This window comes from Mchenga conophoros, linkage group LG22 (genome assembly GCF_057382185.1).
Source record: "Mchenga conophoros isolate Kocher_MC1m ecotype Shallow Benthic linkage group LG22, M_conophoros_male_GT1.1, whole genome shotgun sequence".
Classification (NCBI taxonomy): domain Eukaryota; kingdom Metazoa; phylum Chordata; class Actinopteri; order Cichliformes; family Cichlidae; genus Mchenga; species Mchenga conophoros.
The window spans coordinates 11,594,283-11,620,795 of record NC_140546.1 but is presented as its reverse complement, the minus strand read 5'-3'; the positions used below and the strand labels follow the sequence as shown (position 1 = coordinate 11,620,795).

General features: G+C 39.5%; 1 protein-coding gene across 1 annotated transcript; it reads left to right on the top strand.

Annotated features, from left to right (window-relative positions):
- The first annotated feature begins 6,610 nt into the window (after nt 1-6,610).
- thrap3b (thyroid hormone receptor associated protein 3b) lies at nt 6,611-26,059 on the top strand. The gene is made up of 11 exons (XM_085261867.1): nt 6,611-6,982; nt 13,027-13,181; nt 16,849-17,673; nt 19,749-20,354; nt 21,536-21,702; nt 21,847-21,958; nt 22,066-22,141; nt 22,734-22,915; nt 23,029-23,260; nt 23,693-23,842; nt 24,807-26,059. Exons 2-11 carry the CDS (start codon nt 13,060-13,062, stop codon nt 25,032-25,034), a joined length of 2,700 nt encoding a protein of 899 aa, XP_085117993.1. The 5' UTR covers nt 6,611-6,982; nt 13,027-13,059; the 3' UTR covers nt 25,035-26,059.
- The last annotated feature ends 454 nt before the right edge of the window (nt 26,060-26,513 follow it).

The window sequence follows — 26,513 nt, the reverse complement described above, 5'->3', positions numbered from 1 at the left end:
GACCACTAGCTGCTCCGTCATGAGGCAAAACCTTAAACACAAGTCATCTACTATCTGCAGCTCAGTGACTCACCCAACTTAGCTTTCACATGAAAAATAAAGTGATATCATTATCATGTTTATGTGATGATGACCATTTGATCCATAAGTGTGCTCACTGAAAACAACACATGCAATTACATTTGCCTTTTTTCAAGGTTTTAACACGCCATCAGGCTCCGCAGGAAGATTTAATGTGTGCCGGCAGAGGGTGAAAATCATCATAAGCTGCAGAAAACATTTTTGAAAACTCTTTCAGAGGATGGACTATTTATAATTCAGATGCGATTTCTCCAAGTGGCTGTCAGACGGTCACAGGTTGTTGGAGTCTGTGCACGTTTCACTGAGGTTTCTTCTTCAAGCAAGGATACACAGATGTCTCCCGCTTGTCTGTTTTAAGCAACTTTCACTCTTCGCTGCAAGGTGAGCCCTTTTTCTTTCTCCATCTTTATTTTTTCATGCCTGAATGAATTAAGATGTATTGAAGACCCGCTGCTGTTGTCTCTGGTTGATGCACAAAAACAAACTAACCCTCTTGTGAAGAAAAAGTAAGAAAATTCAAATGAGTGATTTCATGTGTGTTTTTAAGTTTTCCTGCTGCTTGAGTTCCTCTGTTTTGGAAAATGACACAAATGCTCCAGCGGGTAAACAAATCCCTATAATCTCACTGACTTTACATGAATTTCATGAGCTCACTGGTCAAAGGTGTCCTCTGTCCCTTGGAATTTAAACCTCGACCGACACCATAAACAGCTCGTAACAGACGGTGACAGACAAGGAGCGTCGTGTGGTCTCACATTGTGGCCGAAGCAGAGATTTGTCAGGTTTAAATTTAAGTCTGACACATATAAATGTCCAGCACCTGTGCTGCAAAGGAAAATGACAGTGATTAGGACGTGTTTGCATACCTTTGTGGAAGGTCAACGAGGGGTAAAGGGATCTCAGCGTGCCAAACTGAGCTGTAAAAATTCAAACCAGGTTCTTTGTGCATGTCGAAAGACACACAGTTGGCTTTGAGGATCAGAAGTTCATAAGACTTTGATAAGACCGCAGTTAGATCAGCGATATAATCCTTATTTAAATTGTGTTATCTGTGTTTAAACTTTGTTTGTTTACTGAATTGTTATTTTGTTTTTCCTTTTCTCCCCTCTCCGTATTTCCTTTCTTGGACTCTATTAGAGTAGCTTTGCATGATTCACAGTTCAACATAATCCTTGTCTAAAACAAGCTGTATTATTAACTCCTCTTCCTTTAAGTCACCTTTCTTCTCACTGGCTACCCTCACAAATTGATAATGTTGCAGGTGGGTGTGGCTTTTGTGTTCAGAGCCATATTAGTATATCTGCTCTTTTTGACATCATTCAGAGCCAGAAATAGGAAAACTGCCTGGAACTGAGTATTTAGAGCAGTCTGAAGCCTGAGCTCATAGAGATTATTGCCAGATGCACCAATTATGCACCTCATTATGTGAGTTTTTGGCCATATTTAATATGACCAGCCACCATTATAACAGATTATAAATGACAGAAAGGAAGGAAAAGCTTGAAATGGGCCATTTAGAGCCACGTGTTGCTTTTGAGAATGTGTGGAAGAATTCTTAAAGAACAGTTTTAAATAATTTAAATACAATAGATGGTAAACAGCAAGTGTCATCAGATAAAAGTGATGGTTTAACAGTCACAGCATTGACATCCACATCAGAATCAGCTCAAAGACCCAAACTTTGGATCAATACTGTTCATAGTTACAGAATAATTCAGCAAATGCTTTTTTTTATTCTGTTATGATGTACCTAATGTTGATGCAATTCAGTTATCCATTTGCAGAAATGCATTTTTAGGAAAAAGTAACAAAGATACAAAATATGCAAGAAAAAAAAGACAGAAATAAAAAAAATAAATGCAAAAATTCAATTATACACAATGACAAAATGAATACTGTCACAAATGTACAATAACACTGTATTTTGCCAGACCTATTACCATATTATATTCCTGATCCAATTGCTTTTTCAACCCATCCACCCATTCATCCATCAATTTTCTTAACTGATTATCCAGTTCAGAGCTGCACCATCTATCCCTAGTGCCAAAGATGGGCTACACCCTGGATAGGCTGCCAGTCTGTCACAGGGCTAACACAGAAAAACATTCACTCAAATGTTGTCTGAATCACTAATTAACCAAACATCCAGCATAACTTTGGACTGTGGGACCAACCCACGCTGTCTCAGGGAGAACATGCAAACTCCACACAGAAAGGCTGATGGCAGGTTTGAAAATAAGAGCCTTTGTGTTGTGAGGTGACAGTGCTCAGCACTGCCCCACTGTGCCACCTAAACCCATAAATAATAAATTAATGGACTTTTCTTGTTGTCACCACCTGATATTTCAAGTCCAGCAGGTCACAAATGGTCCAACAAGAACATCAGGATCAGCACTGCTCAGTCCACAAAATCAAATATGATTACTTTAGACACAGTTTTAACCAAAGAGCTTAAAACTGACCTCAGAATAGAAAATTGTTGTTCTTTAACAGAAAAGACTTTAAAAATCAGAAGTAAACTGTTATTCAATAAGTGCTAAAAACATCTTATTATCTCAGCAACTTTATATCTTTTTTTCATGGTGCTTTTGATTAGCTGTGACGCCGTGATATTTAACATGCACACTTCAAAGATATAAGAGCCATTTTTATTTGAAAATTATTACTATTATTGTCAATGCTTATATCCCATACAGTGATGTCATGCAGTATTCCTGCACTAGCAATGAGGTTTTGTTGTGTGTTTTCTCATGTTTGGATTTTGGTCTTGAGTTTATTATTCTAGCGTTCCTTCTCCCACTATCTCTCGGATTATTTCCTGTTTCACTGTGATAGTTAGTTGTCTCTGATGTTTTGACTCATTGCTCCAATTACCCCATTGTGTATAAATAGTCCTGTGTTTCCAGAATCTCTCTTGATCTTGTGCTTGCATTTTAAGCTTTGCTTGCACTTTACATCACCCGTGTCCTGTACTTGAGTCCTCCCTCCTGTACTCCACACACACAGGGACGCTGTTAGTGTTGCTTAAATTAAAGTTTCTCCAATTATTATTGATGCATGCAACGGATTCTTAAAGACACCTGAACACACTGCAGTTGTAAACATTACATGAACATTTCAAAATTTGTGAAATTAAGGTCAATAAGGTTCATCCATCCATCCACTTTCAGAAAATGGCAACTCCACTTTCTTCCATACTCCACTATCCCAGCTTGAGCTGACTGCAGTTCCAACTTCAGTACCATCAACCCAGACTTCCTGGTTTGGGACTTTCACATCCTTTCTGTCACTGGAGAAAAGACTTTCAACTAACCACCCCCACGTGGTTAGGTTATGCTCCTGCCTCTCTCCCTTCCTAAACGTTGTGTGCTGAGTCCCTTTTTTTATGTTCTCCATACCTAAAACTGTGTCCCTTCTATGCTATCAGTTACAGCATCGTCTACTGAGAAGAACCTTGGACCGAACGCCACCAAAACAAAATAACTCACAATACATTTATTAAGATCACAACCCAAAACACATCAATGTTTTTGGGCATGTTGCATATTATCAGTCCTGATCCACTAAGCTTACAGTGGTAGTTAAGAGGGCACAACAGAGACTCCACTTCATGAGGTTTCTCCAGAGAAGCTCATGGTGTCTTTATATTGCTGCTCCATTGAGCACGTTGTCAGACTGCATCTCTACGAGGTATGCCAGCAGCTCCGTGGCAGACAGGATAGCCCTTTAGAGGGTCATAAAACTCTGCCCAGAAAATCACTGGCTGCACACTGCTGTGTTTGGAGGAACCTTTCAGTTCTCACTGCCTCAACGGAGCTGCAAGAATCACAAAAGATCGTCCCAAACCCATGGTTCACTACCAACTCTGACATCTCCAGCAGAAAGGACACAAGAGAGAATCTAACTTTACTGAATGTATTTGTGGAAAGAGGCTAATGGTCCACCAGCAGCTGCTAGCTGTCTTTATGTGGCTCACTCTGATAAAAATAGAGCACAATCTGCAACCAGTGTTTACTTCACTGATATAAACATGAACCAGTGGAAATGCAAAACTGATTCATTTTCATCACCTCATTGTTTTTAATTCATCGTTTTGGTCGCTCAGTTGTCATCGTCTGAAATAAAGTTAATCAGATTTTCAGTCTTACTTTTTATTTTCATATTTGATGGTTTGATTATATTTTGTCATCATTTGTTTATTTACATTCAGGAAGAATAGCTACTCCTACTCAGTATTAATCAGAACTTAGTCAAAGTTGCAAACAATTATTGTATTTTTAACAGCCAATTTCCCATTTTTAATGAAATTAGATTCATTTGTCCTGGATCTAATTATTTGTGAACCTCGATGACTACTTGGTGGATTTAAATGCTAATTTCTTTGTGCAGTGAAGCCAAATAGCGACAACAGAACTTCTCACTTACTGTACTATTACATCAGCGATGTTCGCTTTTTTAATGTTTATTTTCAATCTTGTTGTAAATCATGTTTGATGTTTGTTCTTCAGATCAGCTACAGTTTGTTGTTGCTGTTGCTTCCATGGTAGCACTCGTTTTGTGCAAGACTTCATGCTTCCACCAATTTAAAATGTTTAACCAATGTTTTAGTGCGTGTGAATTTTAACTTTATTGCATGTGGACTGTTAGTGTTAATTTACTTTAGTTTCCCCCGTATCCTCAATGTGCATAGAGTATATTTTATAAATGCAGTTTACAAGTTTAGGTGAGGTAAATGTGTAAAGGATTATGCTGCTAATAAATGTTTAATAAGGTTTTTATCTGAAGCACCAAATAAAATGATGCAGCGAGATCATGACTTTTGATTGAGTCCTTTATAAGGTCTTTTTGTAGGGGGTTCATGAGCACTTTGGCCTTTGGTTCTTTGCGCTTCTCTCTTGCCTGTCTTCTGGTAAGTGTCAGGCGTTTTGGTTACTGTGAAAGGTTTTACATATTTGAGTTTCATGAGATGCAATTTCATGCTACATGTACAGGCAGGTAAACACAGTGGGCTCAAACTCTGCTACAGAGAAGCAGACACATGGACTTAAACAGACACACAAATCTAGTAGACATGTTTTCCATCTATTTGTTTTCATTTTCATCTCTTTTTCCTTTGACCAAAGTTTTTTTTAATTAATTAATTCATTCATTCATTCATTCATTCATATTTTTAGTGATTTTGCAACTTTCTGGTGGTTTTATGTGTCTTTGTAGTCCTCTTATGTAATTTTGTGTTAACTTCACATGTCTTTTGTGTTGCTTTGCATCTTAGTCATGTTTGTCTTTGTGTCTTCATGCAGTTGTTTTGCCTTTCATTTGCATGCAACTCACCAAGGCTGGTTTTGCTTTAAAGTTATTATGGATTTATCTCTTTTTCTGTTGTTTTTTCTTATTTTTTGGAAGCTACATTATTACTTTTGAAAGTGCAGCCTATATTTATAGTTTCTTGTTGCTTTCCCCCATCATTTTGTATTTCTTTTTAAACTGGGGACTGGAGACACTCCATTTAACCTGTTTTAAAGCATTATTTGGAACATGGTTATAATAAAAGTGTGTTCGTTAAATTTCCAGTAAAACAAGGAATACGTGCAGAACATGCAAGGAATGCTTTGTGACAAGAAAAAGAAAAACGTGTGAAACGTGAACTTATACAGGAGGTATAATTAACTGAGTGTCCAAATGATGCTTTACGTTTGCAACACATTTGTTTTGTTTTCTCATATTGTAGTTTATTTTATTGAGCTACATGCTATTCACCTTATTTAAGCTGTTATGAATTTTATATATGTATATATATATATATATATATATATATATATATATATATGCTGAAGGAACACGAGAAGCTGGAGAAATACCAAGGGCTCAGAGAAGAGCTCGAGAGGATGTGGAGGGTGAAGGTAACGGTGGTCCCCGTGGTAATCGGAGCACTAGGTGCGGTGACTCCCAAGCTAGGCGAGTGGCTCCAGCAGATCCCGGGAACAACATCGGAGATCTCTGTCCAGAAGAGCGCAGTCCTGGGAACAGCTAAGATACTGCGCAGGACCCTCAAGCTCCCAGGCCTCTGGTAGAGGACCCGAGCTTGAAGGATAAACCGCCCGCAGGGGCGTGCTGGGTGTTTATATATATATATATATATATATATATATATATATATATATATATATATATATATATATATATATATATATATATATATATGTATTTATTTTTCTTAATTAAATAATCTTATTCAATTTATTTTATTTTTTATTCTTTTGACGATGTCTTAATATATAAACAGACATCTACTGCTTTCCATGCCAAATAGTAGCGTAATACTTTTATAAATATTTTATTAAATTGTGTCTTTAATCTTTCTTCATATATTTGTGCATTTTGTGCACTTATTTAATTTTTATATATTTCATGTATTCACTGTATATATAATTTTTAGATATAGTACATTTGAATTTATTTTTTATATATATTTATATTTTATGTTCTACAGGTTTCTCTGCGTTTATGCATCGTCACAAAAAGTCTCGCGTGATCTGGACTCAGCGTTAGCGTTAGATAGCGTGAGGTCGAGCGTTAACTACCCGTGAATGTCGACAAAGCGCACTATTTAGCACAATTAACAGAGAGAGAGAGATGTCTCCGAGTAAATATGTTATGCAGTGTGAGCGTGTAGTCCGAGCGCCTTGCCTCTCGTAAAGGTACGGTGGGCCTGTTTTGTTCGCTAAGTTGGTTTCGGTGCCGCTGCTAACAGGCTAGGTGGCTAACACTCGGTCAGCGCACTAAACCAGGAAGGAGGGACCCGACGACCAGGCAGACTGGCCTCAGAGGTTGGTCTACTTCTGCAGACATTTATTCTTAAAAAACGCTTCTCGTCCATTCGTGTGGAAACGCGAACAAGGTAAGCGAGTTTGATTTTGTGGTTGCGCTAATAGGTGGCGAAAAATGAGTAACGTGTTCATTAACGTTGTTGCCTGCAGGGGAAGTATCGATAGCTGCAATCGGTTTTTACTGGACTCCACGGTTGGGGTTGTACATTAAAACAAACCAATCGTTAACACATCGATGTTTAATGTCATTTTGTAAAGATTTTTCTTTCTTTTTTCCATCTCTGTGACACCTGCTCTCCTAACCTCAGGCAGTCTTCTTGCTTAAAAACGCATTCTTAAATGGTAATGGTTAACAAAATTAGTGAACCGATCGAACTCGAGGTTAAAGATGAGTGCTAGTATCCACGCTGACCACGCTTGTTCAAGCGCAAAATGAAATTTGGCTTTTTATAGAGTAGTTATAGGGCTTATTGGTGCATATTGTATAATGCAAAGAGTGACACAAATCCAACACTATTTAAAGGTAACTGAGCATAGACATATAAAATAAATGGCTATAGGCTACGCCTAAGGGTATTTTAGTGCAATCTTACCAACTTGCATTACTCCCACAAATCCAGCCATGTTGTGAAACCCCATTAATTCTCGCCCCTGAACAGCTAACAAGGTGAGGAGTTGACCCACAGTAACATATATTCAGGACTTACCATGAAGTCCTGTAATTTGGCTCATTTTCATGAAAGATGCCTCCCTTTTTTCCTTTCTCTATCTAAAAGCAAAGTTGAGCCACACACTGTAGCTCCTGCAACCTCAATGGTATTAATAATCTTGAAATTTATCATATAGAGTAGTAAAATAAAGCTTTTGATTTAAGTATTTTTGTCACTGACTGCTCTCTCTGCTGCTGCTGTTGATTTCTAAGTGGTGGCTGCAACTTAGATCCCTGAAACTTAAAAAGTTGTGTTTTCTATGTTTTTTAGGAGCAGTAGCTGCAGCAGTGTTTAAAAGAAAAAGAAAAAAGACGTAGCAGCAAGTTAGAATCAAGTATAAAGGCATTTATTCATTTGCTCCTTCACCAATTTTACACCTTGTCACAGCAAGACGTCATTCAGTGGTTTTAGTGATGTATTGCTCAACACTGAAGCTCAGTACTGAAATACTTAAGAGTGAAGACACCATTTTGAAATCACCTAATTTAACATGATTTGTTATTCTGGTTCTTCCAGTTTTCACCCATGGATATTTTCCCCTCGCAGCTTCAGTTAGTTTCATTCTTCGCTCATCGTGCTTATAACCGTCAAGCAGCACTTTTTGCTTTTCAGAGTAACCCCAAACCACTTCTACATTATTTATTGCACATTATCTGATAGTTGAGTCGGGGCACGAGAAACACTTTGACATTCAGAGATGGTGTGCGGTGAAAGAGCTGAAGTTATTTGTGCTTGTTTTCACTTCCTTTTTTTGGTCTGGGCCAGTGTGGGTGACGCTTTAGTAGCATACAGTAGGTAATGTTGTGAGAGTCACCTTGCTTTAATTATCATTCAAAACATACATAAAGTCTGCAAAGGGGGCAGACTCAGGGGTGCTGCTTCTGTGAATATAAACTCTTTATAAACTCGCAGCTTTTATAAGCTTAGATTTGCATAAACAGTTTCTTAATGAGAGACTCACTGCTTACACAGGAACCCTTTCATGCAAGGAGATTGTTTTCTTTCCTTGGTATTAGTCTGATTTTTTTATTTTTTTTTCACTGAAGGAATTTTTTGGCTGACCTGAATATTTATCTTTGTTCGAACCGTGGGGACCTCCCCTGTAGGATTTCCTTCATAGGTTTATTCAGGGGACAAAGAAGTATCTGATAATAGGTAGATTCTTCTGAGCAGCCTTGAAAACAAAGCATGCACCAATATCTGATTTGGATCGGATATTACTCAGATTAGGGCTGGGCGATATGACCCAAAATTCATATCTCAATATATCTCGATATTTTTTTTTTAAAGCCATAAAGTAGGAACAAAAAGAGGGTTCATAGTCAAAGCTGTGTCCCAGATGTCACACAGGCACTTTTATTAACATACAGCATAGAAAAAACTACTCAAAAATAAATTGTGAGCATTTATTAAATAATAATCCTCCATAAATAAAAGAAAACTGCTGTTTTTGTGTATAACAAAGAGCTCACAATTGTGCAGTTAAAATGTAAACTAAAAGACGCTGAGCGTAATAACATAGGCAGATTTCACAGCTGCTCTGTTCCCAACTTCTACTGCGTGACTGACAGCCTGGAGTTTGAAATCCGCTTCGTAACCATAACCATATAGTAACATAGACTATATCGATATAAAGGATATTGTCACATCTTATATCTCGTATAAAAATATCGATATTTTTAAAAGAACTCGATATATCGCCCAGCCCTAACTCAGATCCTGACTTGGAAAAGTAGATCAGACATCACTGTCAATATGCTGATCTTTTAATTTCCGTTCTGTGTTTACTGGCCACCAGCAGCAGGACATTGGTTACTTGTAGGAGAGCTCACAGCAGCAGTTTGGAGGTACTTTCTGCCTGCTACACGGACAGCTTTTCACATTTTTCCTAAATATGCTCATCTTTCTCTCCTCCACACTGTTTTCCACCAACAAAAACACTCCATGGGGAACGTTGAGGCGAGCGAGATGAACAAGCATTTGTTCAAGTACAGTAAAATTAAAAGCTCTGAATTAAAAGTCAAAACCAGCAGTCAGTTTTCTCTCACTTGACGATGATGATGATGATGGGTCAATCTAACCACTCCCACACACACAAATAATTTTCAAAGCAAGCAGAGGTCCAGGCATGAACCTGTATTGATTATATGTATTGGGTAGATTCAAATAGGAATTATGTTAAATTTAACACGTTAAAGAGAGGAAGTGACCACCTTGATTGATGAGCGATCTCCAGTCACTTTGATTATTTGGATCATCATACATCGCTGCAAGCTGTTGATTGACTAAACTGCCACAAGCAAAAACCCAGCAACCTCGTGGTAGCCAGGGGTGAAAAACAGGGCAAATGGAAGAGATGAAAAATGAAAGTCAGAAATGACTCATTGACTCAGTAAAGGCTTTATGGGCTTATTGCCATGGTTTAAGCCCTGAGAAATTTAACATGAGAAAAACAATCTATAGAGTGAATGAAGAGAGAAAACAAAGTAGTGAATCAGAGAAATAATGCGCCAATAAACTTCTCCTCCTTACAACCCTGCAGGAAATTGCTGCTTTTAACTGAGAAGCAGGCTTTGTTTCATCTGCTGTCTGTCCCACAGACAGAAAAAAAAGACTGAGACAGGCAGCCTTCAACCTGGTCACTACTTTTTACGATGGCCTGTGTAGATAAACAATAATCTTTGTTTCACAGACAGATGGAAAAATGGAAACAAAACAAATTGCAATTTGAAGGAACCCTGAAAAGGGAAAAGGCATGGGTTCTTTTGAAGTAAAATCAGCCATTGAGCATTCTCAAGTTTGGGGGAAAAAAACAAGTGAGGACCTTTTGTGCCCTAGATTTGCACAAATGAAGAAAACTCAAGTGGTCTGCAGTGGTGGTCTAAAAACCTGCATGAAAAACCTTTGTTTAGCAGGTAGAAAGTGGCGTCTCTTCAAACCACAACATTCGGTTAAACCCCCCCCCCCCCCCCCCCCACAGTTGTCATTTCATTGCTGTCTCAAAGTGAGATCTTAAAGGCTTCAGACTTTAGAGATGACAGTTTGACGTCATTATCACCCAGGATGCTGCCTCTTAAACATCCTCCTTAGTTCCTGTTGCTGTAAACGAGTTCTCTGCGCTTTACTGCACAAAAGCAGCTCCGCCCGCTACATGCCTGCTGCTTTCTGAGAGTTTGAAAAACACTTGAAACACCCCTGCACCCAATTTAAAGTTAGTGGAGGGTAAAAATACTTGTTACTTTATCAGAAACTGGCTTGTAGATGAGTTAATTCACAATTCACAAAGTGTGGGCTGAGAGAGGTGGATTACAAAAATCTTTTATGTTGTTGATTAAATATTTACGTCTAAAAAAAATACTAATGAAAAGTCATAAAACAAAAGCAAAGCTGTTGATTTTTTTTTTTTTAATTTACCAATAATAATCCTGCTTATTGATAGGAAAATGGAGAGGTGGCTATCAGCAAGCAAAAAGAGCCATAAACGGGGAAAAAACTGAAAGAAATTCATCATAACATCACAATAAAACTGTGGCTTGTGATTAAAGTAAATTGGGACACGGCGTACTTAAGTTTAGGAATTGTTGCTGTAGATAAAGAAAGTCTCATCGTCTTATCCTGCAGTGTTGGGATAAAACACCATCTGCATCCCCCAAAGGCTTCTTTAATCCCTCACCTCCTCGGAGGTTTCTGTCAGCGTTGATTAATTAGTTATTTTTGGAGTTGAGGTTACTTAACAGGAGACGGCGTCTGTTTACTTCACTGCTGCTCTTTAACTGTCGCACAAAACAATGTTTAGTAGAAGTGGTAAGATTAAAAAAGAAAGAAAGAAGTAATTCAGCGATGAATAGTGTTGGACAAGCTGTCTTAAAGAAAAAATCTACTTGTTGAATTCAGAAGCATTAAAAACCCTTGTTATTATTGCAGTAACTATGGCAACAACCTTTAGGGGTGCATGATTAAACTACCAATCAGTTATTTTGGGGCAGTCTCGATTACTGAACATGATTTTTCATTAACTCAACAAAAGATTAATTTTCAAAGCGGATTTTCTTGAACTTCAGCTCTAACTCGAATAAAGAAGTACTGAAGTCACAGGTTCGCAACGCCACTCCCTCAAGAGCAACCGGTGCTCTCCTGGCCTGCAGCTGCTGCACGAAAATTTTAAGAGCAGGTGGTAATCATGAATTTCCCTCTGGCTTTCGTAACCCTTCTGATAGATCAGTCGTGTTTGAGATTAAAATCACCCAGCCCTATCATCACTGTGTGTTTAACTGTCAGTTAAGACAAACCTTTAAAGGGTTGTTATACATCTAGAAATTTGATCCTTTATTAGAAAAAGGCGATGAAGGAAAAAAAAAAGAGCTTAAAGTTTGGAAGGTCTTAAAACATTTTAAATGTCACCTGTTATTTTTCAAAATTTGTAATTTGCAGTCTTAAATAGCAGCAATATTTATATTTGTAGCTAGTAATGATTAGCATGTTAGATTTTAAAAAGGACGAGAAACTTAAATAGTGATCAGTTGATGTTGATTTACTTTCTTTGTATAATTATTATTATATCGTTATAAAAAATAATTTTGAGTAATTTTTTAACCCATCCATATGTCCCTTTTCTGCTGCTTATGTGGATCCAGGTGACATGATATAAGAGGAGTACTTTGTTTTGCCCTTGTTGGTTTCCCATCATATTGAAGGTGAAAAGAGAATAAATTACCTTCACTCGATTTTAAAAGCATCTAACAGGTGAAACCCAGCAAGAACTCCTTTTTCTTTTGTGTATCTTAAGACACATGTTCACCACAGAGCTGATTCTGTATTTCTCACTGGATTTACTTGATAAATTCGTTTTTAAAGAAACAACAAGCCTCTCACATTTGGACCATGTTGTTTGTATCTTGTTGCCATCTCGGTGGCTCGACTGTGGATGTTGAAGCGTGTCTGATGTTTAGCCAGCTTTCGCTCCTCTTCAGCAACAGCCTGAATATCTTTTGTGCACAGAAGCTCTTCTCCTCCTGTCTCATATTGCTGCCGGCTCTTGTGTATATGTTTACACCTTGATCCAGCTGTCTGCTGCGGTCTTTAAGCTGGCCCATTGGCCTTGGTTTGTTGCCACTGAGTTGGTTGTGATTTATTTTCATGACAGTTCAAGGTCATGGGGGGCCGCAGGGTCTTGGTGATGGGTAAGAAGGTGTTGCGCACATTATTCAGTGTCTATCTGTCAGCAGGTTTTGAAGTGTTTAGCTGCGTAGTCCTGATATATGTTTGTTTCATTTGATGTTTGCCCGACATAACAACCTTTGGTACTTGTTTCATTTGCTTAGTGATGCCTGGAAAGTACATTCTGTGTTCAAGCAGCTGTGTTCTGTGTTTTTTTTTTTTTTTGTTTTGTTTTGTTTTTTTCCCAGGAAAGCAATACTTTTACTGGCCTGAGATCAAAGATGTCAAAGCCTCCAAATTCTCCTGCTCGGTCCCGCTCCAGATCCAGGTCTAGGTCCAGATCCAGGTCCTACTCCAGATCCCACTCTAGAAGCCGCTCAAGATCCAGAAAACGTCGTTACAGGTAAACATTTGACTGAACCTTTGGGTCACAAATATCAGTTTTTACATACTTTGACCTCATAATTAAATAAATAATTGATGGATGGATGGATATCAAAAACAAGGAAAGCATATATTAGGTTGAATATAAATAAATATTTCAGTATGGCTCAGCAGGGTGGCGTTTTTCTGATATGTGCTGCTTGTGCTGGATATTGACACTTATATGACTCCAAATTGACACATTAGGAGGTGCATATGCTTGCTGCCAGCTGAGTCAACTAGTAAGAGTATAATATATAAAGAGCATACTGTAAATGTAGGCTTGCCAAGAGGTCACACACATAAATTACGGTATATTTAAAAAAAAAAAAGTTGAAGTGAGATGAAATTAAAACTTATAAGATAAAAATATTAAAAATAAGACCACTCTTTCCATTCCGGCTGCCAGATAAGATCAGTTTTAAGTTATCAGAGGCTAAAGAAAATAAAAGAAGAGAGATCCAACAATGAAGAAGATAATAGAATTATTAAGATGAACAAAAACAAAATGGAGTAATTTTAACCCATGAGAATTTAACAATACCTGTCCACAGGAAATTCATATTTGTGTTAGTTAAAGGTGTCTGATTGTTACTAAGTAGCTTCTAAAGTCACACCAATATTTGTCAAAGAGGTGTGGTTTCGTTTTGATGTTAAACATAACTGATAAGCGTATAAGAGGAGCTTTCTTTCATTTTAAAAAAAATTGGCCTGGTGGTGTGAACATTTTACAAGAACTCCTTAAATGGCCATGATTTGTTCAAAATTCAAGTGGTTTCAGAAAGAAGAGAAGATGAGCTTTAGGGGACATCATGGTAGCACGACGCATTCACAAGATACATTGTCATACTCAGACACTTGGTGAATAAACTCTCAAACGATGTGTGAATACGATCACTCGAGTGATGGTAAAAATGGTAAATGGTCTGTATTTATATAGCGCTTTACTAGTCCCTAAGGACCCCAAAGCGCTTTACATATCCAGTCATCCACCCATTCACACACACATTCACACACTGGTGATGGCAAGCTACATTGTAGCCACAGCCACCCTGGGGCGCACTGACAGAGGCGAGGCTGCCGGACACTGGCGCCACCGGGCCCTCTGACCACCACCAGTAGGCAATGGGTGAAGTGTCTTGCCCAAGGACACAACGACCGAGACTGTCCAAGCCAGGGCTCGAACCGGCAACCTTCCGATTGCAAAGCAAACTCCCAACTCTTGAGCCACGATCGCCCCACTTGATCACTTGAGTCTTAAGATAGCTGGTATTCTCTTAACTTACTGGTTGTAAGTTAAGAGCTGGTTTTGTTTAGCTGGCTCTTCTCTGCTGTCGAGTAAGTCAACCAGTAAGATTGCGTGTACAGTAATTATTGTCGACAATATCGGGAATAAATAAATGTATTGTGTTAGAGCTCTGACTTAAAAGAGGAGGAAGAGGAAGAAGTGGAGTTGAGTAAGAAGAGAGCGCAATGAGGAAGAAATACATGATAAAATATACAAACGTTAAATGGTCGAATATAATTTAAAAGGGGTGATCTTTAAATTAAAAACGAACTCATAATTAACACTTTACAGCATTTTTTAAAAACTATATTTCGTGTAAAGTTCATCAGATCTCATTTATCCTTCATAATTCTCGGGTATCTGGACTATCCCATTAGAAATCCATTGTGGTGTAGAGGGTTAGATGATAGAAGGCTTAGAGGGGAGTGTCTGCCCATTTCTAAAGGAGGTCAAAGCATTCATTTCCAGTAATCTTGCCTAGTTTGACAAACTGGACCTTGTTTGTTTTGGAACATATGATGTTTGGCATATGATGCAAGTAATAGTTGCTGTCATAGATTTTGGCATTTACTATCTAAAGAAAATTCAGTCAAAAATGAGTGCAAGTGGAGTGTATTTGTGTACAAAGGTCTTTGTGGCTTTGGTGTTTACTGAGTAAGAAGTAACAAGGAAATGCTCGGCTCGTGTTTCACTCACTATCTGATTCGGCTCATCTTTCAGTGAAGCACTCATGCAAAGGGCTGAGCGGTTTCAGTGAAGATCGTTTCTTCCTAAATTATCTCTCACAAATACAGATGTTTTGCAGCTGCATGTATTTGTGTAGTATGCAGCATTTGCTCAGGTTCACTCTGTGGGTCCTTCATCCTTGACTCAACGCAGCTCATTCTAGGTTTGATTTGCATGATTTGTTTTTAAGCAGTTTGCATCAGCGCACCTTCACTCTAAAAATCTACCGGCGTGCCTTTCTATTTCCAGTCTGCCTGTTTTTGGAGCCAATAAACACATTCAGAGACAGTTGTTAGATTGTTTTCTTTTTTCTTCTTGCCGTATTGAATATCAATGATTTTTCAAAGCAGGAAATAGAAGATAAGTCACCACTCTTGGCCTTGTTGTTATCTCCCTCCCTTTCTGATGCCTCCTCCCTCTGGGTCTACTCGTTTTTCCGACACATTCATTAAGGCCCTCGTGTGCGAACAAGTGTTGTTTTTTTTCCCGTCTTGTATTTGATGCAGCCGAGTCCACAACAGCTCTGTTTCAATGAAAAGGTCCAAGGGGTAAGCAGAGAAGATTTGTTTTCTTTTTCCAGGAGAGATAATCTGTGTTGCATGAGTAAAAGTTTGACTTTGATTTTATCTGGAATGTGTAGGTGAAGTTCCTTAAGTAATTTTGTTGTTAATGTAACCGTTTGCTGAAATGGAACTCTTTTAATCACGGAGATCTTTAATGTCTGTTTTAGTTTACATGTGAGCAACCTGCTGCTCCTTCCAATCAGGCCACAGTGCTCAGTAACTGAGCTCCTGTTGGAGTGTGCACCTACATTAGGGTCTGTGGACCACTATGGTCCGTTTTGTAGCCTCGGAGATCCACGAGTGAATAAAGGTTTTGTGTGACATCCGAGTCTCAAAGGTTACCAGAGCAAAAAGACCTGTTCTTGATTTGGGCTCCATCTGCTGGTCAGGCTGCTGAGGTGTTACTCCTGTATTATGAATCAGTATAAATTTAAGCATTTAACTTGGAGGGCTTCAACTTATTCCTTTCAATGTCTATTTTCTGAGTTGGTTGTTTTTGGCTTGTAAGATGATGATTGTTGCTTAATTTGTTCAGCAGCAGCCCAAACAAAATATAAAGTTTTAAAGCAGACCAGGAAATAATCACATTAAATAATAATTTGTGCAACGGTGACAGTTTTTCCTGTCTTAGAATGGGACTTTGGGAATGTCTATTTACTGTGTGTGTTGGGATGATTCAGTCCTCCTTTTTTATTCCCTATTTCTCAGACCTTTAGTTTTTATTAACTGGTGAAAGACCTAAACCTCTTTGGTGGATGCCATTTTTTTATTTTTTATTTTTTACGTGCAGGAATAGATGTTTGTTTTCAAAGCTTTTTGTAGCACCCACAGACTACTAATGCACTAAGATTATAAACCTTTAGGTTTTCAGAAGTTTTCATTCAAATCTTGTATCCACATGTCAAGTAGACCCGGTTGAAATGTGTGATACTTTCCTAAGAAGACAACAGTTTGACAGTGATCTTTTTGTGTTTGGTGTTGTGTGAATTACCTGTACTGACTTGTTCTTAATGTTATGAACAGCTTTTCACATGTATCTCCTCTTCTCTCTCCCCCCTCCTTTTATTCAGTTCTAGGTCTCGTTCCCGTTCTCGCTCGCACTCTCCGTCCTATAGAAACTATCCTTCTCGGGACTATCAGAACAACAGAGGTGGCTTCAGAGGTTACAACAGAGGCTACCGTAGGCCGTACCACTACCGAGGTAGAGGCCGAGGCTATTACCAACGCGGCCATTACCAAAACAGAGGTGGAGGAGGTTATGGCTATAAGGGTAATTGGCAGGGTGGTGGTGGTGGTGGTGGAGGAGGAGGTGGCGGTGGTGGCGGGGGCGGCTGGCATGATCGGCATCATGACCAGGACCACCATTCTCACAGCCCCAGGAGGGGCCGCTCACGCTCCCGTACACCCAGGAAGCGCTCGGGCAGCCGGAGCCGCTCCCGCTACTCTGATCGTTCGTCTTCTGGACGATCCCGCCATTCTAGGCGCTCCAGCTACTCCTCTCGGTCCCGCTCCTCATCCCCACGCCACCGCAGCAGCAAGGGAAAGCCCAGCAACAAGGATGCTAAAGACAAGCCAGTTGAAAGTCAGGTTGAGAAGTCTACTCCGGAACCAGATGGCAGCGTCATCGAGAAGACTTCTGGAGGCAAATGGATTGACTACGACGCAAGCCCCAAACCAACCAGCCCAGAGACTAAGAAAGAGGACGCGCCTTCTGGTCCTGAGGTCAAAGGGCCCACCAGTGGTGGCACTATGTGGAAAACCATCAGCAGTGCATCACCTCCAGCAAAGAGCCCCACAAAGTCTGGACAAACGGCCTCGTTCAGCGGATTTGGATTCTTCTCAAAGGATGATGTCAAAACTACAGATAAGACTGTGATCTCTGCTGCCTTCAAAAAGTATGTCCAGTACTTTATTTTAGATATTGAAATGTAATTATATTATTTTCTCTTTTTATTTTTCCTAACAAATCATGAACGTTATTTGTCTTTCAAACATGTTTAGCTTTTTTCAAAGATCCTTGGAAGAATACAGTTTAAAAAGGAATGAAACATAAGACTCCTGATTTTAAGTGAATTGAAAATGTAGCCGGCTGTTTTCTGAGAGGAAGTTGTATGAAATCCCACTTACTTAAGACGATGGTGTTGACGTGAGTATATAACCATGAAAATGTGAGTCATGGTCTGTACTGTTTGCATTGGGGATGGGCTTTTTTTTTTTTCCATAAGGTTGTTTAAGTCAAATGATGACAAGCATCCTGAAATTTGAATTGGCAGGTGATCTCCAAATTTGGTTGTAGTGCTTGTGTTTGTCTGCCTTCAGTCTCTTGAGGAAAGTGAAGGGTAGTTCAAGCTTTTATTTAAAAAAAAAAAAACACACTAACTGGGGAATTAAATTAGTGGTCCTGGTTCTTAAAAGCAAATGTAGAAGTGCCTTAAACCTGTTTTAAGGCACTATTTTTCTAAATGGCCAGCAAAGGGTGATGTTTAAGGTTGCAATAGACTTCTGGTTCTATAGAAATATGTGAGAAAACAGCCTCAGCCTCCGTTATTTTGTGGTGACTTTATGATCAACCCTCAGGCCATGCTGTTTAGAATATGAAGCCAATTTGTAAATTATAATAATTTTTGAGTTAGAAAGGACAATTGTTCAGGATTTGCATGTTGGCTCACGAGTAATTAGCCCCAGGTAATTAGCAAATGAGCATGCTGTCAGATCCACCCCTTCACAAACCAGTGGGAGATGCTGCTGTCTAAAACCCTTTAAGCCATTTTTCTTCAGAAAAAGCAAGGTCTGCTGATGGATATTTGAAAATGAAGTCATGAAATTCAGTAATTATAGAGCTCTGAAGGGGCTTAGTAAACAGCCTAACTGCTAAAGTTGATCTGAAATTAGGTGCTTTAGCTCCTGTCCCTTTAATCGAGGAATTACCTTTTCATATTCTGACCTCAATGACTTTAAACTTTGGCGATGTATATTTGAGCACTGACCATTGTAAAAACAAATGGAGACAAAAATAAGGCCGTACCGTACCAATATGCTTTTATATTGTAAGCTAAAGACCCTACAATAACAGACTCCACTTTGGTCATGTAAATGGAGAGTCTTTTTTTTTTTCACACATTAAGGTTAATTATGGACTTTGATCATTTATATTTACATTATATATTCTATATATAGATAGATACAGAAAGAAGGCATACATTTTCATTGCTATGCAGATGACACCCAGCTTTATCTTTTCATGAACTCACACAAGTTAGCTGAACTACAGGAATGTATTAAAAACATTAAGTTTCTCTATGACCTCCAATTTCCTGCTTAGAAGCAGTACAATAACCTCTGATAACTGAGGTTTTTGTATGCGACTCTAAAAATCCCTAACCAGATAGTTACTCTGGGTGGCATTAGCTTGGTCCCCAGTAACACTGTGAGGGATGTTGGAGTCGTTTATTAGACAACTAAACAAATGTGTAGGACTATTATATAATTTGGGCAGTGTATCTAAAATGAGCAATATCCTGTCTCAAAGTGATACTGACAAACTAGCTCATACATTTATTACTTCTAGTCTATTTCTGCCTATAAATACACATTCAGATTCATGATTCTGTTTTATTAAGTGTCATTAAGCGATTTTTCTTTCAGAATAAAAGGTAGTTTCAAGATTATTTGTGATACACAAGTTTGACAGAAATGAAAATGAAAACATTAAGGAAGGACAGAAGGTTGGGTAACAGGAAAATGTCTAATGTTTCAGTAAATAATCTTTTTACAACCTGGTTTTAAGCATGCCCATCCCCAGTGTGTATTGTACCTTTCACTTTCAGCTTGTTAGAACATGTTGCACTTGTGTGGTCTTGTTTTCCCTCTTGCATTATTCATCCCAGTCTGAAATTATTAATTTAAATCGTATTATTGGTTCACTTGGAGGTGCGGGTGCTAAAGTTCACTTTGAATTTCTCTGTTTCAGGTTTATGGCTGAGAACAAAAACAAAAAGCAGGCAGCTGAAAAGGAGAACAGTCGTGAAAAGGAGCAGATCACTGTAGATAGAGAACAAGAGAAAAGTGGCAAAACTGGAGAGCTCTTCAACCTCTCGTCCTTTGGTGACATCAAGGGAGACAAGACTATGCCTTTCTTTGAGGCTGGAGAAGAAGAGTTCCTCAAATCACACGGGATGAAAGAGAGGGACCTTGAGGAGGATGCTGAGGTAAAACCTGCCCTCGTAGCTCGGGACATGTTCGGGAAATGGGGGGACGAGTCAAGCTATTCAACATCTTACCCGTCCATTAAGGAGAAAGTCCGTGTAGACCCCGAAGACATAGACCCCATTGATGATGTGGAGGAGGAGTTGTACCGAAGCCGCAAACATAAGAAAGAGGAGAAGTCCAAGAAGAAGGAGAAGAAAGAAAAGGAGAAGGCCAGAAGGAGTTTGTCCCCACCAACCACTTCAAGAGAGAAAGACCGGCCACTGTTCCCTGGAGCTTTTCCTCCTCGTGAACAATCGCCCGCACCGCGTCTGTTTGCATCAAAAGAAGACTTTGAGCTCAGAATCGCTTCTTTAGATGAACTTCCCAGGTATGTGCAAATAAACTACAAATAAAATGCGACAGCAAACGCGCTCTAGTGTGAACCCTCATGCGCAAAAGAAGACGTCACACACAACGCGCTCTGTTTAGACGCAGAGCAAACAATATTGTTTGACTGATGGCCCTTAATATAAAGACTTCGGACTTTACGTTTCCCAATTTTTGCTTTAAGTTATTTTGTTATTTACATAATAATGTAAATAACCTAATAATTATCCTTATTGCTGTTTTAGAGGAGCGGCGCTTCAAAGGTTAGCTGCAGATTTCTGTCAGAATCTGCAGATTATACAGTACAAATAAAATGTTCACGTTGTCTTCCCAACAGTTTCACTGACATCTACTCTGGATGGCCAGGAAGCGTTCGCGATGTCTTCTCGGGCGCTTCTCCGGAGCTGATAATTGGCGTCTGTCTTGTGTCAGTGATGTAAAAGACGGATTAATGCGACCTGACTGTTCAAACAGCAGTCGCTTTCTAAAACATCAGATATGTATCGGATTCAGTACCACTTATGAAAGTGACCCAGATCGGATTTGAAAATATCGGATTTGTGCCGTTCACACTGTCACACCATGATCGGATATGGGTTGCATAGGGTCAAAAAAAAAAATCAGATTTGATGCGCTTTCGCCTGCAGTGTGAACGTAGCCTAATGCTCACGGGCAGTAAAGGTGGCACCAGTAATCTTAAAGCTTAGCTGGACACTTTTCTATTTTTAAGATTTCAAACTACCAAACTAGCAAATCTCTCAATAAGGAAAGAAAGAGATGATTTTTATCGGTGTGACGTTTGCATTTTAAACTTCACAGCTTCTTTAAAAACAAAAAATAGCGTCTGTATTTAACACTGATCTCGAAATTTGGTGATTTTAAAAACACAATATTCCAATGCCATTTTTCTTTCTTTCAGACACTTGAAACATGAACAGACTTCCCTAACATTTGTTAGATGTAGTTATTTATTTACTGTTCAGGGAAGTAGTAGACTACCATCTGGTGGACACGCTGTGCATCGTAATTACATGGTTGAAGGGTGTTTCTCTCTTTTTTTTACTCTTGAGTTTTCATTTGTCAGCCATTATAAATGCAGATACCAAATAGCAAACATTTCATCATATATTTGTTCAGCATGTTTGCATTAATCTTTGCTCCTTCCTTCCTGTTTGCTCTTAGCTCCTCCCTCTCTAAAGATCGCCACCTGCCCCGGGAGCTGCTGAATACCACTAAGAAGGATCCAGAATTTCGCTCCATTTTCCAGCACATTCAGTCCACACAGCTCCGTCGCAGCCCGTCTGAGCTGTTCGCTCAGCACATAGTCTCTATTGTGCACTACATCAAAGGTACAGTGTGTTTGCAGTGTCACGTCCGCGCAAAGGTTTGGGCAAACTGATGAGCTCCGACGATTCATTACTTGCATATTAGCGAGTTATCAGCGTTAGTCTTGTGTGTATTTGGAATAATACCTTTCTGTGGTTTGTCTGCAGCTCAACACTTCCACTCCTCTGACATGACTCTAAGTGAGCGCTTTGCCATGTACCAAAGAAAAGCTGCAGAGGCAGAAATGATGAAGCCAAGGAAGAGCCCAGAAATCCACAGGTAGCCTCCAGAAACGACTATCTGATCATTTTTGATTAATTCATCCAAGAATCTCTGTTCTGAAAACTTCCTACAATCACTAATGAGGCTTTTCCCTCGTCTTTTAGGAGAATCGATGTTTCCCCCAGTGCTTTTAAGAGGCACTCTCACCTGTTTGAGGATTTGGAGGAGGCAAGCTACAAGGTGACGAGCCCTTTTGAAATTTGACGTATGTGGAACAAGCAAATCTGAGACAATCCAGAGCAGCAGTGGTTCAGCTTTGTGCTTTTCTTTCAAAGGATGCGTATTTCTAAATCAAAAGAGCCCAATTGTGTTTTATAAGTGCCGAGCAAGCCCCCCAGCCTATGAGATATGGTTATTGATTGGGTATGTACGAACCCAAGCAAAGGCTTAAAGGAAGTGAATTAAGATCCCGAGTCCAAGCCTCTCAAGGGACGATTATCAGTGCCTTTACCTTGTAAGTATTTTTCCTAAAAAGAAAAAAAAATCAAGCCACAAAACTGTAAAATTCAGTTTATTTAAATAAGCTACATGCATGCTGCTGGTTTCCACAGATACTTCCACAAATAGCTGTAAGATATAAACATTTTGTTATCATAGTTTTTCTACATTTGTAACAGTTGCAGATTACGGTAACATGTTTCTTGACCACCTGAGGGAACGCAGTATTTGTATAAGTTGTATACAGTGTGGTGCTCTGTGCATTCATTCAAAAATTTCCCATCAGCCCTGTGAACGGCTGCTTTAACTGTTTGCTAAAATCGAATCTCTGCAGGACCCAAGTAAAAAGTTCAAAGGCGACGTGATGGACCTTCGCCTGGATATTGAAAGACGTAAGAGGTTTGCTGGGAAGGAGCGCGACTTCAAGCGTGAAGGGGCCAGGAGCCCGGGAGGCTCCCAGGGACTGAGTAGAGAGAGATCCTCTGAGAAATCTGGGAAGCACCACAAGAAATCCAAGTTTGTTGTTATTTATTTGACACAGATTCATAACAGCAGTATCAGTATATCCACTGATTCATAACTTAGTTTTAATGACGCACGTCCTTTATTTTTTGTCACCTGCCTTACAGGAAGGGTAAGAAGAAGCGGGATCGCTCTCCTTCCTCTTCTTCCTCCTCATCCTCCCAGTCCCCTTATCCTCCGCCATTCCGAGGCAAAGAATACATGGGGGAAGGGATGGAGCACCCTGAGGAGGGCTTCAGCCACACACGCTATCCACCGCGGGACTACGCTGGCCCTGGTGACCGAGGCCCTCGAGATTATGAGGGCCATGGCATGGAGAGAGGCCGAGGCCGTGGATTTGTAAGTTCCCTTCATCTTTGAATGTCTCCTTGGCTGTTTTTGTTATTGACATGTCATCTTCTTGCGATTTCCTATCCTAATGGCAGTAGACAGTAGACTGCGCTTGTCTGCTCTGTTCCTTCCTCCTAATGCTACGGATCATAATGTGGATGATGACAATAAATGATGATGATGATGACAGTCTATCATACATATTCCATGCACTACATGGTTTTTATAAAGGTAACGTAGCGCCAGTCAGTGGAAAGTCAGCTCATCACTAAACTCTAATGCCTGGTGTGTGTGTGTGTGTGTGTGTGTGTGTGTGTGTGTGTGTGTTCTTGTCTCATTGTCACAGGACCTAGTTATAATCTTCTCCTCCATCTCGTTAGATATCAAAGAGTTTGTCTCAAGACTGCGAGTTTCAGTCCTGCCTGTTGTTTTTGCTTTCAGTTCCCCAGAGTCAGAGGAAGAGGTTGGAGCAGGGGAAATTACCCCGGCAACAACAGCAATGGAAACCCTGCCAACATAAATCCTCCAGTGCGGCCGCCTGACGAGGAGTGGGACCCTGAATACACCCCCAAGAGCAGGAAGTACTACCTGGTGAGTCTCTGCAGCTGCTAATTGATTTACTGGTGTATTTGAAATGGAGGACATGCAAAGCCGAAAAAGTAGTCCAGTGAACAACAGCTGTTCAGTCAGTGCAAGGCATAATCCAAAATATATACTCACTGCTTTATTAGGTACACCTTTCCAGTATTGAGCTGCACATTCTTTGGCCTTGAGAGCTGCTCTGCTGGATTGTGATTTGGTGACTGGGATCATTTGAGTACTTCTGCCGCTGCAGCCCATCTATGTCACGTGCATTCAGCGATGCTCGTTTGCACGTCTTGTGATTGCTTGAGTTATTGTTTTCTTCCTGTCAACTTAACTCACCAAGACCATTCTACTCTGGCATCAACATGACATTTTCATCCAGAGAACTGCAGCTCGCTGGATGTTTTCTGTTTTTCAGACCGTTCTCTGTAAAGAAAATAGTCTGTAGAGACAGTTGTGTGTAGCTTCTGAAATACTTGAACCACCAATAACCATTTAAATTAAAGTCACCTAAATCACTTTTATTCCTTATTCTGATGCTCAGTTTGAACTTCAACAGGTCGTTTTGACTATGTCTAAATGCCTAAGTGCATCGAGTTGCTGCAATGTGATTGGCTGACTAGATAAGTCTTAAAAAGAAGTTGAGGTTTGCCTAACAGAGTGAGTGCTATTCCTACAAAGTTGATTCTGTTGATCTGGATGTCTAATGTTTTTTATTTGTATTTCTTTTTAAGTTTCTGTTTTCAGTTCAGTTTGAGTGAGTTTGCTCAATCCTGTTCAGCTTTTATTGTTTTCAGCGGTTCAGTTGGTTTATAAATATGATGTAGGAGTAATTTGCCAGAAATTCACTGGAGTTTGTCTGAAAATGTTTTAGCTCCTTCAGAAAAGATTTCAGGTGCTTTGGACTTCTTTGATGTTTAAGCGTGTGTGAATGTTGTGGGATAAATAAATCACATCTTTACACTTTCAGCACGATGATCGCGATGGAGAGAAAACCTGGGTTGATAACCGGGGCAGAGGCCGCGGCTCCTTCCCCACTCGCCGAGGCCGCTTCGTGTACCGGAAGGGAGGCAGCAGCCCGAAGTGGACCCACGACATGTATCAGGGAGGAGAGGAGGGGGAGCTGGCAGACGACAGCCTGGAAGTCGACCATAAAGAAGCCAAGGGCGCCGGGGATGCGCCGATCCTGAAGCAGTAAAGCTCTCGCTCCATCACCTACATGTAGAAGTCCTATCAGAGCGGTTAGAGTGGTGATGAAGGGGTTAAATTTCTGTTTTTTCCATCTTGCTTCATCTCATGTTTTAACGGTTAACATGTTCAGTGAGTTCTCTGTGTAGAAGCGAAAAGAGGAGCGCAACTGTTACTGTGATTGTTTTTTTTGTTTTGTTTAGGTGTTAAATGGTGAGTTTTGATTTGTGTTTATCGCATCGGCAAAGATTCGAAAAGGTAAAAAATGTTTCCGCGGACACGGCAAAAAAGAAAAGAGATTGTGCCTTAGGAAATAATACGGTCACGTGTCCGTCTGATATGTTTGAAGGTGAAAGCGTGTAGGAGAAATCTGATTAATCTGTTTTGGGGGTTTTTTGTTTTTTTTTTTAAATGCATGAGACATTTGATTCATACGTTGCTCAACGGGACCAATCGGAGGCAGCTGCCCGGCTCGCTGATTCGCAGACGTGGCGGTCTCCCCGGGCGTTCGTCACTTCTGCTTTCTGAGCTTTTACACGCAGCTCATCAGCAGCTGCTGCATATTCTCGTTGGTTTGTGGATGTTTCCATAGTAAGACGGATGTGTTTTAGACAGAAAACGCGTGAACATTTTTCCGGCGCCGTCATATCTGTTTAGATAAGAGGCCATGTTTGTCTAGATTTTTAATTAAAATAAAATCAGTAGTGTTACATGACATAATCCATGTATAGAATTAGATCTGAAGCTTTGTAATCCTGCAGTTTTACTTGTGTAAAAAAAAAAAACTAACTGAAGAGAAATGTGAAGATTTGTGGTGGAAAAAAAAACAAACATGATGTGATGATTTTAAATGGAATCGACCTGAACTAGTTTGGCCACATCTCGCCGCGCCCTTCTCGTCCACGTTCGACTGTACATACTGCATGAATCAAACAGGACTGATTTTGTTCGGTCTGATGCTGAAATCTTTTTTACTGTTCAAGAGCTTTGAACTACCCGTCTTTTAATTTTCAATAAATTTTTCTTTGATTCGGGGCATTTTTGTGAGTGTTTTTTCTTTAGAAAAAGAAATAAATGCAGTTTCAGGGGTATATGTTATTACATGTGGGTTATAGATCACATTGAATATACAAAAACACAAAATCTTCACATAAAGTGTATTATCCTAGAGTTATTTATCGACATCTAAAAACATGTTAAGATTTTTGCATATTTTCATGCCTCTGTGCTAATAAATTCTTGTAATTGCTGTGCATTTAATTTAAAAACTATAAGTATTATTCACACGCAGCTAACTCTAAAAGCAGTACAGTAATCAATCTAAAAGAGACATCAATAATTAAAAACTGCAAAAAGTCTCAAATGACATTATAAAGCTTCTCATTTTTCATGAACACTTTTAACCCGTCCCACCCCCGTCGTTATCGATGGTAACTAACAGCGCTTAAGACTTTAAATCTCATCTGATATATATATTTTTTGCGTAAAT